General features: G+C 40.6%; 1 protein-coding gene across 3 annotated transcripts in view; it reads right to left on the bottom strand.

The window, feature by feature from the left end:
* OPRM1 (opioid receptor mu 1) overlaps positions 1–11,898 on the bottom strand; it is a gene marked incomplete at both ends in the record, with an annotated part of 52,058 nt that extends 40,160 nt beyond the window's left edge. For all 3 annotated transcript variants that reach the window (XM_080941982.1, XM_080941980.1, XM_080941981.1), the window contains one exon: positions 11,615–11,898. In XM_080941982.1, the coding sequence (XP_080798108.1) occupies positions 11,615–11,898 (284 nt within the window). The remainder of the gene's footprint in view (positions 1–11,614) is intronic.
* Positions 11,899–16,524: the final 4,626 nt, after the last annotated feature.

Here is a 16,524-nt window from a genome sequence, read left to right as displayed (position 1 = left end):
GAGAATTTCAATTTTGGTTTTAGTCATTACTGCTGAGGAACAGGCCCCTAAACATCCTTCTGTTCTTTTCATTTCTCTTCTTTTCTTGATACTGCCAGGTATAGAACCCTGGGACTCAGAGTTGCCTGCCAAGATTCCTACCACTGAGCTGTAGGTTTAGCCTAGCACTATTTTTATTACAAACTAGAAGCAGGACATGGGAAAAGCAAAGGGTTAAAAATGATTGCAACATTAACAATATATAATCTGGTCAATAATGTTTATATATGTAAAGGGATGTACATGTAGATACACCTTACTGTGCATAAAAAAGAACAAGAAAAGTCAAATATACTGGGATGAGGAAGGATGGGAAGCAAGTAATGGACCCGAGCAGTGAGACTGGAGATTAAGTTAATAGCTACCCCAGTTCTAGTTCTTTTTGGGGTGTGGGTTCTGTAGATAATTACATAAAATACATTTGATAGAAAGATGTCAAATTTAATGAGGGGTTATACATCTTTCATTTCTAATGCCAATTTTAATTATAGAGAAGTTATTTAGTTGTATAGACTTTAGGTTAATAATACTAGTAGGTTAATAACTAGATTAATATAACATCTGGTTAGTGTTGTGATGTGGTGTTTTTATTTATTGACAAGTTTTTACTTGAAAACAAACTTTATAAAATTAAATAAAATATTACAGTAAATTAGAGTATTAGAATGGCTCAGCTGTCTTTCATCCCATGGACTATAGGGTTTTAAATACAAGACTGGAAAATTCTCTCTCTCTCTGTGTGTGTGTGTGTGTGTGCATGTGTATGTATGTATGTGGGTGTGTGCATGTGAGAGAGAGAGAGACAGAGACAAAGAGACAGACAGAGAGACAGGCAGACAGAGAGATTGGGACAGAAACAGAGACTTAAATGGAACTATGGAAAAGCCATGGTTCTTTGCTAAATAATAAATATCCAAAGCTAAGCCCAGTACAGCAACTGTCTCCAAACCATTTATTGACATGAATATTAGCTATGCTGGTCACAGATATGAACCGCTGGTAGCAATGGTGTGTGGGAGTATCATAACTTCAGATCATAGCCGAGCTTTGGCCAGTAGAAGTCTACAAATAATTAATGGATCCTGTTGTCCCAAGCGGAAAGGCAGACTCAAAGAACAAGACCCAGTTAGCCTGAGATAAAATGTTCACTGCGAATGTCACAGTGTGGCATAAAGAAAACCTACAGATGCAGACTTTGTCAGGAGCCGGATCTCTTATTTCCTCCATTTTGACCCCATGAGGCAGGGCCTACCAGTATCCTAAGTCTTGGACTGGTTCTGGGAAGACATAGAAGTGAAGAGAGTATCCAGGCAGCCATTCAAGTGAGTCCTCAACAACTGGCTCACATTCCTATGTAGTGGAACTTAGCAGTTTTAAAGGCTGAAAAGTTAAGTTCTGTTTTATTTATGTTTCTGTTTCTGGGCTTGTATGTATATCCAGATGTTGCTCATGTATATACTAAAGATAATATGTATCCTGATCCATGACTAATCTAAAAACTATTTCCAAAGGGCTTCTTTGAACCATTATCATTTCAAGTATTTTAGTTCTTAAATTTTATGGCTGTCTGTTTCAACTAGAAGGCTAATCAATTCGTTTTCTTTTGTGTGTAAATTTAGCAACAGAAACTCTGTGCGGGCAGGGGGGGTGGGGATGTAACAGATGCACTGGAGGACACTGGCTTCATCATTGTACCAGTGTTAGGGTGATTTTACTGTATTAGAAGATACGTCTTTAGATCAAACACAATTTGAAGGTGTTTAAAAGCAAGGGCATGTTCTTTCTCTCCGTCACTTGCCGTTATTTGGAACTTCTATATCGCTGAATAAGCATTGCTCATAAAATGATTTGTGTTCTCCCTTAGACCGAGCTTCTGAGAAAAAGAAGGTTGCTATCTAATTTGGCCCCTGTGCCTAAAATCTGGTCCATCCAAGAGAGCACTTAGTTCATAGTACTCAGCAAACATAGCAACTATGTTTACTATCCTTGAACATCCCTCCGCCTGTCTGTTGCTTTTCTGTTACTGTGCTGACCATGACCAAGGCAATTTATTAAAAAAAAAAAAAAGTTTATTGGGATGGAGGCAGAGCTTCTGTCTCCAGAGGGACCACTGTGAGGAAGTGGTAGGCATAGAAGCTGGGGCAGAATGCTGAGAGCTCACATCTCAGACCACAGGCATGTAGCAGAGAGGGAGGGAAGGCAGGCTTTGAACTTTCAAGCATGCTCACAGTGACATAGGTACTTTTTAGCAAGACCCCACCTGTTAAATTTACCTGAAGCATGCAATCCACTAGGGAAAAAACTATTCAAATGTCTGAACCTCGGGGTAGGGGCAGTCTTATTTAAACCTCCATACTCCCTCAAACCACTTCTACCTGTATGGCCTCACATGCTAGTAATAGCAGTGTGTGGGGAAGGGAGTCAGGAGAACCAGGAAGTCTTTAGAGTCTTAAATTCTAGGGAGTATTTAGCACAAGCCTGGGCTATATAAGAGCCCCAAACCTAACATTTTCTTCCCTGGTTATACTTTCCCTTTGAGAGAGCTTTGTTATTCAGTATAATGAAGACTTTAAAATCCATTCAATTTTAAGATGCCAACTTTAATCCTCAGATATAAGATTTATATTATAGAGGGTTAACTGATTTTCTTTGTTCATCAGAAGAAAAAAAAATTAAAAGATGATCCTTTCTTAGCACTGTCTGCTTTTAATATACAGTCACTTATTTCGGCAACCTTAGGCCATTATTGGAAGCAAACTCATGTTTAATTTCACTCAATCCACGTGCTTTTCTTTCTAGAGTGGATGGAGGATGAATAAGAATGAAGCGGCGTCAGTAATAATTTCCTTTATTCTTCTTGGCAAGCGCAATCAGGCACTGATGCTCAGGTTGTACTGCTGCTAACATTTTTTCAATTAACATTTAATCTTCCTCCACTGAAAGTTCAATCTGGAGCTGGCACAGAACCCAGCCTTTCAGTGGAAGAATGCTGAAAAAACAAAGAAAGCTGTCCCCTCTATTTTCTGCTCTTCTTCCTAGAGTCTTAGTTCTGAGAAGGCACAGTATCCCTCAAGGGCATTATGCCACACTACACCCAATGCTTGCTTTATTTGTTGTCTTGAATTTGGCCATTGGTAGACATTGACTTAGTTCACTGACCAGAGGGTCAGACTCAACAAAAGCCAAAATGATGACCTTCAGTAGGATGGAGTTTTAAATGCCTAAAAATTCAAAGCTAAAGTGCAGATGAAGCTGTGGATATAAGTATTTCCTTTTCTGACTCAGATGAACTCTTATTTGGTTAAGAAGTTTTATTCCATATTATCAGGATTCACCTTTTCTAACCATACAACCTTAAAGGTGAAATATGTTAATACCAATGATCTAATCTTGGATTGATGTTTTTGGAAAATGTTTCTCAGTCTGGCCTGAAACTTGTCATGGAGCCCAAGCTGGCTTTGAATTTATGACATATTTTGTTCAAAAATTTGATTTGTAGTTCTCCCACCCTCTGAATTTATTAGGCAATATGAGAAGATTCATCAAGCGGGGGAACAAATGCATTATCTCTCTGCGTATTGTCTTCTCTCCAGCAAGGTGGGTTTGGAGTGACCCAATGCCTTGTGAAACAGTGAATAGAAAGGACAGAAAGACTAACCACAGTGGTACCCACATGATGCTTTCCTTTGTTTTATAGGCTAAAAATATAGCCTACAGATCTATTTGTTTGAATGGATAAAAATTGAGATCTAGGACAAGTAGAGGCTCTGGGTACATGACGCTGTGCTGCTGCTGTTGGGCTGTTTCCTGTGGGTTGAAGTGTGAAGAAATTTGCAAGCAACAGGCCGGTCTTTACTCTCTTGCAGAATACTTCAGAGTAAGCAAATTTTTTTTTTAACTATACTATCAAATTTAGATCTGAAATCCCTGTGAGTTTGAACATGGTTAGCGTTCTTTACAAAGCGCTAACTATTAAGAGTCTAGTAATTTGGGTAACTGGCATGAACATTTTACACTGGGCAGAGATTCAGACTTGTCTTTTGGCCCCTGGTTTAACTCTCTGTCTACCATGTTTGTTTTGAAGAGAACTGTAAGGCCACATTTAAGGAAAACATTAAAACGTGGTGGGCTTCAGCTCTCCTGGAAGTCAATTTACTAGGTGCAGTCTACACTCCCTCCCAGAGTTCAGCTCTTTCAGATCCCCTTAAAACAGGGCTCAGTTTCTCATTTGCAAGATCATCATGGTGGCCCAGACTGGAGCTGCAAGAGCTTTGATTCACATTAGAAGCATGGGAGAGCTTTCTAAATGTCTATTCGCAGAACCAGTTTGCAGAGATTCTGGCTTAGTTATCCCTCTCTGGACAATGGCCTCTCTTTCTTCTTTCCCTCTACCCCTTTTCCCCTTCCTCCTCTTTTTTCTCCTCTTAACTTCTTTTCAAAAAGAAGTTCTTAGGTAATGTTAATTTGAAACCAAGAATGAGAACCATGTTTCTGGAAGACCTGAAAAGCTTCTCCCATGTGCTTAATAGCATTCCAAGTTTTTGTGCAATGGGCATGACATTCCATGGTTAGTTGAAAGAAAAATTAAAATTTATTACCCTTTTTATGCAGGCTGGATCCTTTGCTGGAACTTAGACCCAGTTCTCCCCTAAGAACATTTGAAAAAGAGAATGTGTTTCTAGTGGGCTCTATGCCACCCAGTTACAAGTCCACTGAAACTTAGCTCTCTGGCCAGATTTCAACCTGGTGAGCATCTGTGTAAACTACTGTGTAAAGTATTGTATACACAAGGAGGTGTCTGCTGGGCACAGCTATTGAGGATCAATCATGTCACTTATGTGTGGATGGGATGAAACTGTCAAGCTAGGGGATCAAGTAGATAGGGGATCTCAAACAATGTACATATACAAAGTCACTGAAAAAAAAAATCATGAACATAAGTCAGGAGTGATCCACAGCCTCTAAACACCTGGGGTTCCTCTTACCAGCAGGACAGACAGAACTAAAGGGAGTGGTAGTGTCCAAAACAATTTTTAAGAACTATAGCAAACAAATGTTCAAAATACGACTCTGTTATATATAAGTCAGAGGGGGAAAAACACCAAACAAAGAAAAGAAAAACAATCAGCCTTTGTGTTTTAAATATCATGATGTGGTCAGGCTCATGGGGCCCTGCATATCCCTGAAGATCTAAAACCAATTATTGGTTGGTGATGGAGGGAGAGACATCTTCTCCAGTGGGGTAGCCACTTAAGTGTTGCTAATGCTTGTGTAAGCAACACAAATGAAATCAGATGGGTCATTATAAAACAAGGCACAAAAGAGGTATTAGTTAGGAAGAAGATAATCAATGGATGTGAGAATGAAATGGAGGAGGGGAAAGGAATATGAATGGCATGGAGAGTGGAATGGTTCATAATGAGACTCACTTTAGATATGAACAGTATATGTAAAAACAGAGGGAAGGACTTCCATATTCATCAAGGATGAAATAAACTGCTTGTAAGAGTGACATAATTGTCTGGCTGGACATGGCAGGTTCAGTGTGGCTGGTTTGCAGGCCTACAGATGACTTTGAGGACAGATTTTATATGTGCCTAGAACTTACTATGAATCCCCAGATGACAATATCAGTCAATCCCAAAAGCCTTCAAGTGCTTGAGGGTGAAAAATGCTGTGCAAAAGCCTAAAAAGTGACCAGGAATCAAGGTGAACACGCAGAGCACTTAAGGGAGGGAAGACTTTAGAAATTCCTTAGAAATCCTCTTTTCTTAGCACTTACCCTTAATCATTGGCTAAGTGTGGTCAGGAATGCTGGTAATCATTTGGACCAATGGAGACACAGAACTCTGGGGAGGAAGAGGGAAATTTCCATGTGGCTCCTACCAGAACTCAACATTAACATCACTTAAGAAAAGGCAATGCTGCCTGTCAGACACATCTGTGGTAACTGTGTCGTTACCTATTTTTATTGCTATTTTCTGAGCCTGAAAAATATATGTTATTTTGACAAAATTCTGTGTTTGGAACTATTGTGAATATGACCACTGCATGAATAGAAAATTTTATACCCCCTTCCCAGCCTTTGACCAATAAGATCTCGTGGGCCAAATCTAGCTGACCACTTCTTCCTGTGATTTGTTAGCAAAGATGATTTTGTTATTTTTAAGTGGTTGACAGACATGAAAAAAAATATTTCAAGGCAGAAGAACCTAATATGGGAGTTTAAATTTCAGTGTCTATATAAAGTTTTATTGAGATGAATTGTTCCCATTTATTTCCATAATGCTTTTGGCCTCTTCTAAGCTATGACAGAGCTGAGTGATTAGAACAGGAATTATCTGGGTATTTATAAAGCATTTACTTTCTCACCTTTTATAAGAAATGCTTTAATAAGAAATGGCTGTCTACTCTTCATCCCATGGGCAGAAGGCATGTGTGCAATTGGGTGCTCTAAAATGAGGTGAATCTTTACCTTGGAACAGTTTAAACTCAACTTGTACTTCATCAAATGAAAGCATTAGGGTACTAGCATAGATTTTAATGTTTCAGATTGAATATGTAGCTGAATGTACATGCCTACCACCCTCATTGTTGGAGAGAGCAGGCAGGCTTACAGGCCTAGAGCCATTAAGTTGCAGGCAAAGCATTGATAAATGCACTATTAAAAATTAGAACAAAAATTTTGTTGCTTAAAATGGCTTCTGAAATGTGCTAAATGTAGCTATGAAATCATCATGATGGTGTAGCTATAGGCTAGTTACTATTTATTAGGTGATTTCTCCTTTACTTTACAATGTTATTAGTAATAAAGAGTAAGGCCTCAGCCAATGGAACCGAATCCTAAATTATGCTCTCAGACATTCTTCGTTTCCATGACGCAATTCTAATTTGACTTAACTCACTGTCTTTAGAAATGTATGGAAATCAAGCTCATTTTGAGAGTTTTACTGTAATTTACAAAATAAAATATGCCATGTCTGATTTTGAGTGTGTATGGTGTGCCTAGCTATCTGGTGCCAAATCGATGAGGGAATTATGGGAGTTAAACTTTGCTTTCAAACCAATCCATTTGTGTGGTGAGCTTGCTGCTGCATGTGATGCACAGCTGAACTTCTTGACTGTATCATTTGAGGAGGTTCTGAGTCTCAGAGAATTTTGTATCTGTAGACTTAAGCAGTTGCAGTTCAGATGTATTTGGGAGATTTTGTAGCACTATACTCAACACCCAGACTCCTTGTGGTTATTCACCAAACAGTGCAGCATGTCCTCTATTTTTTATAACATTTCTACTATATTTAGAATTATAAGCAGTCAGCAGATAATTTAAAATATCAAAATTATAGGGAAATATTGAACCATTTAATACTAAGGCTTGGGGTGTCTGGACTTGATATTTATAGGAATCCTGAGGTTAAATCCCCTTTGGGTACCAAGAGTTGACACTATTTCCTTGAAGATTGCTGCATGTTCCATCAATCCTTATTCTAGGAGGAAACTGTAGAGACTACTTCACTGAAATTAGTTGGCTCTAAAATGTACTTGTGGGATTTTGCATCCACTCTAGAGCTTGTGTGGGTTTGGAGAGAGCTATGAATTACTTGAAGGGCTTTGTAAATTCTCAGATGGCTCCAAACAAGATGGCGTTCTGCCTCTGGCCTCTCATACTGTGAACCAGCATCCCTAGGGTTTGCCTCTCATGTTTCTCTGTAGGTTTCCTTTAGGAGTCTGAAGGTAGGTAGCTGGGTAGAGGGAAAAGGGAGGCACGTGAAATGGTGGCTAGAGGTAGAGCAACCACAGAACTGTGATAGGGCTAAGTATGACGGGATTGTCAAACATAACAGCCAAGATTACTCAAAGTGGCTGGAAACAACCCAACTGACCAAGTGCCCCAGGAACTGTGTTGTACTTCCGTATGTTCCTTAATTGTTAACCTTCCAGAACTGGCTATCCCCATCATATATCGGATGTTATGATCCATCTCCCAAACTCCATATAAGGATAGAAAAGTGTAATAAACCCTATTTCAGGAACATTCCACACCTTCTCTGGAACTCCTCACCTTAACTCCTCTGTAAATGCCTAAAGGGCAGAGCTGTCCAAAATGCCTGGTGTTCTACATCTCCTGTGAAGCCTTCACTTCCACTTGGGGGTTACTTTAGCTCTGCAAGAGAATTTCCTCCTAATTCACTGCTCTTTCCTCCCATCTGTGAATTATCCCTCTGATCATGCAAGAAGGAGAAAACACTAGAGGTGTCACAAAGATCTCTGAGACCTTCCTAGACTTTACCAGCCATAGTAACTTTCCTGTTTAAAATGCCCTCATGTATAATGACAAAATGCTCTCTAGTGACCAAAGCACAAGGAAGCTGTTAAGGGCCTTACATAGAAAGTATGCTAGACTTTATGTAAACATGATTTCAGTTGTGCATGGTGGGCTGTGAGTTTAGTGGCAATTGGTCTATAATGTGTATTAAATGGGACATCCTTAAATAGAAACACACATGGAACAGGTTTATGTATTGGTTGGTTGATGACTGTGTCTCAACCAAGGCTTACAGCAATACTATGGTAGCATGGAGACTTCACAGAGTATACCATGATAAATGATGAGAACCACTGTATTTCTTTCTTTCTACCTGTTTATCCCCGTGGTGACAGGAGCAATCTAGTCTCAATTCGAAGCTGTGGAATTGTATGTATATTTATGCACACACGTGCATATCTCTGTGTTTATTTGAACTGTGAATTGCTATCAATCCACAATACTGACTCCTCTTTGAAGCAGATGGTACATATGAACAAAACGTTTCTTCTTCACTTTTAAAACTAAAGGTCTTCTTAGTTGACGGTTACCTATGATATTTCTAAGGAGTCATGTTTGTATTTCATGTCTATGATCCAGGACAGAATTTCTTTTCCTATATTCCTAAGGACAGAACCCTTTAAAAATCCTACTTAAGGTTGGCTCATTTATGGTACTGAGGAAGGGATAATGAAGATGGTCCTGAGAAAACAGAGACATTAATCACATCATTGGCACTACAGTTATTTTTGTTGCTGTTGTTATTATAGTCATCTGTGATTCACTCAGCATGCTAAGCTATTCTGGATGATACCACCTTCATCCAGCCAGCAGCTGTGGTTCCTGGACTACTTAATCATATTTGTTGTTTTAGGCAGTAGATGCAAGCAAGCCCCTTTTATTACTTTGTGGGTGCACTGTTGTACTTTTCCTTTGTAAAAGAGTGACAAGTCCCTGAGCTGATCCGGAAGACCACAACTTACAGTCAGTTACATGAGCTCAGTTACTGTGGCCCAGCATCTTCAACCGGCAGATGCTTGACCAGCAAGCAGTTCATGTGTCATCGAATTGCCTCTTTTTCTGTTTCCCATTCTTATTCCCAGAAGGTTATCTGCCCATGGAATTAAGCACTTGATCTGCCACAGGTGGGTGTTTGGGTTGACCTTTCAAATAGAACTGTCTTTGTTGGAACTTTCAGTACAGGGAGAAAAGCATAATACCATGTTCTCAGTGAGAGACAGTGTCACCCTGTGTCTCCGAGTGAACAAGTGAGAGGCAATGCTTTTTAAATGAACCCACCCAGCCAGGAACCTACTCAGCACTGGGACAAGACCAAGCCATGTCTGTTCCTGCTGCTTCCTGTGCTACAACTGGCTTTTTTTTATAGAAAAATAGAAGCCAGAGAGGATAAAAAGGAGGAAGGAAAATGCTGAGACTCATAAGGAGAAAGGGCTCCTGGATTCTTTGCCAATTGTTTCACACCTTTTAAGCCCAAGATCACATGCTTAAAATTGGGGTGTTTTGTTATTTAGTATCACTTCTGCCAACCAAGCTTTCTCTCTTGATCTAGCAAAAGAATTAACTCAAATCATCAATTTATATTCTAATGAACAGAAAATCATGTGAACACAGCGACATTCATGGGTGTTGAGATAGTGAATATCTTTTTCCCAGTTTTAAAAAAAATCGATTTTTTTTTTTGTATTGGATCAATTGTCTGTCATAGAAAGTCTCAAGCCCATTTCATCTCTCTCATTTTATGATTCTGTATTTCCCAAGGAACAATGAATAGCTTATTTTCCTCACCAAAAGCTATCTTTTAATCACTGCCTTAACTGTGGGATGAGACTGAATCTCTCATTTGAATCTTTATTTTGAAGTACAGAGAATAAATGTCTTAGAGCATACATTTTTGTATTGATTTCCTTCCTGAATTTTTCCTTCTGCTGTTAGCTTTCCTTTCAATAGATGGAGCTCTTTTCTCAGAGACACATCCTTCACCCAAAGACCAGAGAAATCAGCTTTACTTTAAACAATCATTAATTAAAGAAATCAGACAAGCAATTTGCAGTACCTTGGGAACAAAGGCATAATGAGTGAAATGATCTTTTGCTGACTCCGAGAGCTCTGTTGAAGCCTGTGACATGTGTGCTGAATAGGTGAAGCAAATATTGTAACTAAACATGAAAGTGCCAAGCTCATGATACCACATAACCCCACTGGGAAGAAGACTCAGATCAGGAGCCATTTTAAAGTGGTGGGATATGCATCTACTTTATCAAAAGTGGAGAGATAGTAACAGGTTGAATCAGAAGATGCAACTCAGTATCACCACTCTCAGTCTTTACCAAATGCATCCAGAACAGCAAAACAACAGAAAGCAAACCTTAAGCTCTTTGAAAGTAATTTCACTAGATAGAGGCACTTTCCTCTTTAGACCATCTTGAACTACTCCCAGCAATACAAAACATTGCTGCTTTTACCTTCCCTAATTGCTTCCCATGTTTGCAAGCATTGAAAAAAAAATAGTTATGCTCTGAAACACCCAGCAATTCCAGATTCCACTTGGGACTCCCTCAGCAGAGCTGCAACAACTGCAGGAAGAAAGTGAGAACTGGGCTAAACACTACAATAGCATACTTACTGCATCTAAGCTACCCTGCCCTGGAAAGCTCCCTCCACCTGGGGCAGCCTCAGAAAGGAAGAAAAGTAAGTTAAAGACTCCCTGGAATACAGGAGAAGGGGTGAGGGTGTGGTCCAGCCTAAACCAGCTGGTCTAAGAAAGTTAGTCCATCTCTTTAACCTACTGAGAAGCCTCTGTCCTTCAATCATGTGAAGCAAATTAGGTACCCCTCCTCACTGTTTACAACTCACTGTTCTTACAGTGCATGCAGAGGGATGATTGACTGCAAGACATGCTTCAAAGACCCTCTTGACTTAGACTAAGAAGGGGATCTAAGATGGAGCCTCTCAATCCCATATCTTAATAGCTTTGGCCAAAGAAATGTCTTATCTTTGGAATTTTAAACACTGCTTTATCAAGGGATGGAGGGAAAAAAAAAAAAACAAGTCAATCAATCAATCAATCAAACAAACAAACAAAAAAACCTAACCAACAAACAAAACCCAGGAAAGTAAAAGTTCATACACAAACAGCAAGTGCTCTATTCAAACCATCCCCTTTTTGTATCCTGTTTACTTCTCCTCTGTTACTCTTGGGGATTTATCCCCTTCCCCCCTGTGGAACTAGGCATTCTGAACATTCCTTACCTTACAATCACGTACATGACCAGGAAGTTTCCAAAGAGACCCACTACACACACGATAGAGTACAGGGCCATGATGGTAATGGCTGTGATCATGGAAGGGCTGCCGTTCTGAGAGCACAGGCTGTCGCTCCCGCCAAGCCCGGTGCGGTTCAGACCGCATGGGTCAGACTGGTTGCCATCCGCGTGGGACAAGTTGAGCCAGGAGCCAGGTGCTGGGGAGCAACTTGCCTGAGCTAAGGGGTCAGAGCAGTCGCTGGTGTTTCCTGGGCCGACGCTGCTGTCCATGGTGCTGAAGGCCTGCTGCGGACTCGGTAGGCTGTATTTGAGAGCACCCAGACTTTTCCGGTTCCACGCGCCCTAGCCTCTTCCTCTCACAGCTGCCCTATGCGCCGTCAGTTTCTTACACGGACCAGCCCTAGTGGAACCAGAGAAGAGCGGCAGGCAGAAGGGAACGTCTGAGCGCCTGATGTTCTCCTCTTACTGCAGCCCCCTCCCACCTTAGAAGTACACGGAGGCGCATCTCTAGCATCCCAAAGCGCCACTCTCTGGGTGGAAGGGAGGGAGCGCGGGCTGTGAGCGATCCAGAGGCTTGAGAGGAGGGAGGAGAGAGGAGTGGATTTTGCGCAAAGCAACTAGGAGAGTCAGCCTCCTCTGTCTCCCTGCACTTCTGTATAAAAGAGTGTAAAGTAGGGTAAGGGGGAGCAGAAGCAGGGGCGTTGCAGAGAAGAGGGTGGGAAGAGAAACAGCTAAGTTTCTTTGTAACACTCATGCATTAGGTAGGGTGTTGGCATCAGCCAGGAAAGCCATTGATCTCAATGACCCTTATACCCCAACACTCTTCCCACTCAGCTGCCCATACGCAATTAAATGGCGCCAGAGACCCACTGGTATTGTCCTTTACTCCGATCCCTATATCTGAAACAAAAATAAAACTTCAGTTCCTCAAAAAATTCAACCCCGCAAACCTGTTCAAAGCAACAATGATCTTTTTTTTTGTAAAAGGAATCATTTTGTGAAAGAAGTCTGTTTCACGTGCCCCCACTCCCTCAATAATTTCTCTTAGGTTAGAAGGTCTATTTGCATCTGATTTTTTTTTCTAGAGAAGGACAAGAACACATTACAGAAATGGAGGAGGAGGGGTGATAACCTGTAAAACCCACCAAGGATCCCACCACCCTTACCAGCTCCATTCTCATGAACCTACTTAGGAAGATTTATTTCTTCCTCCGTACACACACGCTCCCAGGGAGCAGGGTACTGAATCAAGCAGAAATTTCCTTTTTTCTACTGTACAGGTTCCAAAAGGAACTACACAGCTCTCTTGAGTGCGAAGCAGCCTTAAGCAAGATCCTCGAGGAGCAAGAATGCATTAAAAAAAAGTTAGGACTCATGTCTTAGTTCACAAGTGCTTCTGAAGTGATACAATTGTAAATTCAGCACTAGTATTCTCTCTTCTCAACACGGTGCATGCATGCACGTGTGCGTACCCATAGTTTTAAATGTAAATACTGGAAAAAAAATGCCCTCCCTTGGTTGTGGAAACTTTAAATGAATGTGGAAAGCAATCTTAGAAGGAACACATAATTTTACTTTTAGGCACTCATTCTGAAAAAAAAAAAGGATAACTCACAGCTAAACTACTAAATTGTAGACTTTTGACTGATGTTCAGTATTATATTTTACCCTTTAGCATTAAAGGGTATAATTCCAGCAGTAATGTAGATAAGGTTTCCTAGAGGCTGCAAAATAGCTTTAAATATATTCTCCTAGGAATAACTGTGTCAGTTCACACAATTGAGCTGATAGCTGTACGCTCAGCAATCACCAGTCTCCCCAGGACACATAGAACCATCTTTACCCCCTTCTTGGGAATGACAGGTTGACATGTGGTACTTATCGCTGCCTTTGTTATCAGATCATTTTGTGATATAGCCTTGTTGTCACTAGCAGTGTGAGTTTGAATGTGTTACTTTACCCCACTGAATCATAGTTTCCTTCTCAGAGTACACGCCTGAATTTTATGCAACCATATAGTCTCATCTGAGATCAATATTCATCTCTATTGCTGTTTTTTGTGCTTCATTGAGAGCAATTATCATTCTTCAATTACCCTAAAATATAACAGTTCCTGAGTACCATTTTATGTCCCTATCTATCTATCTATCTATCTATCTATCTATCTATCTATCCATCTATCTATCTATCTCTTCCTATTTCCTGTATGTTCTTTTCATTCAATATACACATTGAGAAAATACAGCTAGATATAATGTATCTGTTAAATATGAATATTAAATTAGCCTTGAAAAACTTATTGAAAGGTTACACAGAAATAATAATTTTATAGCATTCAACAGACACTGCAAAGACCAAGGTTCAATTTACGCTGTTTCTTAGTTTTCTCCATTTTCCTCCAGGGTGATCTGAAGGTCTTTGTAAAAGCTTAAATCTCCCACAAAAGGGGTCAGACTATTTAAAAATGACTCAGCAAGCAGAAATCCTAAGTATTTTATGTAGCCTGGATTCTTACCAGGTGAACTTTATTTTCCTAGAACCTTAGTATTTTGTCTGTGAAACTATCTGCCTTTCCAATGATGTTTCTTGCTAAACCTTAGTTTTCCACTTGAATCAAGAATAGATTATTGCTAGAGAGATGGTTCAGAGACTAAGAGCACTGACTGCTCTTCCAGAGGACCAAGTTCAATTCCCAGCAACCACATGGTGGCTCACAACCATCTGTAATAAGATCCTATGTCCTCTTCTGGTGTGTCTGAAGACAGCAACAGTGTATACATATACCCAAAATAAATAAATAAATCTTAATAAAAGAATAGTTTATTACTTACTGGTCTAGATTTAATTTTGCTATCAAGCCTATAGGGTAAATCCTTTTCATGAAATGATGTGCTTAAATGTTCATTTAGTCACCATATGGATGGGTCCTACAATACGCTGAAAGTCACTCTTCTTTCTTAGCTTCCATTGTCTATTGGCTTTAGGTATGCATATAACTGCCACCAATGTCCACTCATTTTCAGAGTTTAGTCCTGATTATTTTTCACAGTGGCTGTTAATGGAGCACATGATTAATAGCTATTAATGAGAGCTGGGGTCATAAATACTATACATGAACTAATTACCATGGCTAGAAGTTCAAAGAAAGAAGGCCCATGCGGTGTTTCATCTGGAGAGAATGTTTCGTAGCTACATTCTTAACATTTGAATGTGCTTAGCTAATTTGAAGACAATTGAGTTTTTATGCAATATTATTTTTAGACAACTCGAATAGTTCATAACCCTTCAGTAAGATGTAGTAAGGTTCCTTGGTTCAGAGCGTAAAAAAATAAAAAGCTAAGTTAAAAACGAAAGTACTTCACCAATTTCCATGTGATAAAGTGTGGGGCGCCGCCTGCACATTTTCCATTACAAGATGGCGCTGACATCCGGCTGGAGTTAGCAGTAAACATGTCATGTGCACACTCGCTGGGTAACTTTCCACTCTTTGAGCTCTGCCTCTCCCGTGGCATCATAGGGCCTGATGAGTTTCAACCAATCAGGGGGCTCCATGTCCAAGGCGAGGACTGATTCCTATATAAGGGAACGGGCTAGATAGTTCGGGGTCTTCGTCTTTACCTGTTGCAAGCTTACGCTCTGCCTCTCGAGAGCATTAAAGCTACACCGCAGAAGAATCCTATTTCGTGTGCCGCGTCATTCTTGCTGGCAAGACGGTTGCGTGGGACAATAAAGCTGAGAGAGGAACTGGAGTAGAGCTAGTAAAGGCCTGGAACAGGTAAAAAGTGTCCCCAAACCCAGACTCTGCAGTTCATTTTCTTGAGACGTAGATTCTTTATGCTTACTCTTAATGGGCTCCTCCTGTGTAAGATGAAGGGATAAAAATCAACTGCCAAGCAGTTTTTCAAGGTTACATGTATTTAAAAGAGTCCATTCTTGGTCTTCCAGGTTACTGTCAGGAAGAATTCTCAGAGATACTACAGGATGGATATTCAGCAGCACAAGTCTATCTTAAAGAGTTTTGTCCTTTTAAGGACCTGAATGATGTAATAACAGTTTAACTGTCAGTTTTGCAAATAATTATTCTAAACAACAAGCTCAAGTAATTAGTTCAGAAGTCTACCTGACTTTCTTCAAGTGTGGAAATTTATTTTTAAAAGTGAGTTGTGTTCTTTATATTCTGGCTATAGATGTTTATCAGGAACCTAGTATAGTCTCCTATTAGTTTGTGTTTGGACAGTGGCTGCTCTTTATCAGCCTCACTTAAAAATTATTGAGCATATAAACTTCTGTTTATGCAGGTGTTAGGGCTTGAATGTAAAACACACCACAGAGCTCAAGAGTTAGAGCTTTTGGTTCTCAGCTGCTGATGCTGAAGAACCTATGGAAGGTGGGCTTTGATGAAGGAAGCAGTCACTGGGAGGGTACCCCTGAGGTTTGAAAGCCCAGCCCCAGTTCTTTCCTGTTCAATATTTTACGTTACAGTTACACATGCCTCACTTCTGATGCTATGCCTCCTCCACCATGCAGAACTGTATCCCCCCACCTGCCTCACCCCTGCATGATGCCACACCTCCCCCACCATGCAGAACTGTATCTCCCTACCTGCCTCACCCCTGCATGATGCCACACCTCCCCCACCATGCAGAACTGTATTCCCCTCACCTGCCTCACCCCTGCATGATGCCACACCTCCCCCACCATGCAGAACTGTATCCCCCACCTGCCTCACCCCTGCATGGTGCCATACCTCCCTCACCATGCAGAACTGTATTCCCCCCACCTGCCTCACCCCTGCATAATGCCACATCTTCTCCACCATGCAGAATTGTATTCCCCCCGACCTGCCTCACCCCTGCATGATGCCACACCTCCTCTACCATGCAGAACTGTATCCCC

The sequence above is a fragment of the Micromys minutus genome (assembly GCF_963924665.1).
Source record: "Micromys minutus genome assembly, chromosome: 30".
In the NCBI taxonomy this organism is placed as follows: Eukaryota; Metazoa; Chordata; class Mammalia; order Rodentia; family Muridae; genus Micromys; species Micromys minutus.
Note: the sequence above shows the minus strand (reverse complement) of the source record. Positions and strands in the feature narration are given on the sequence as shown.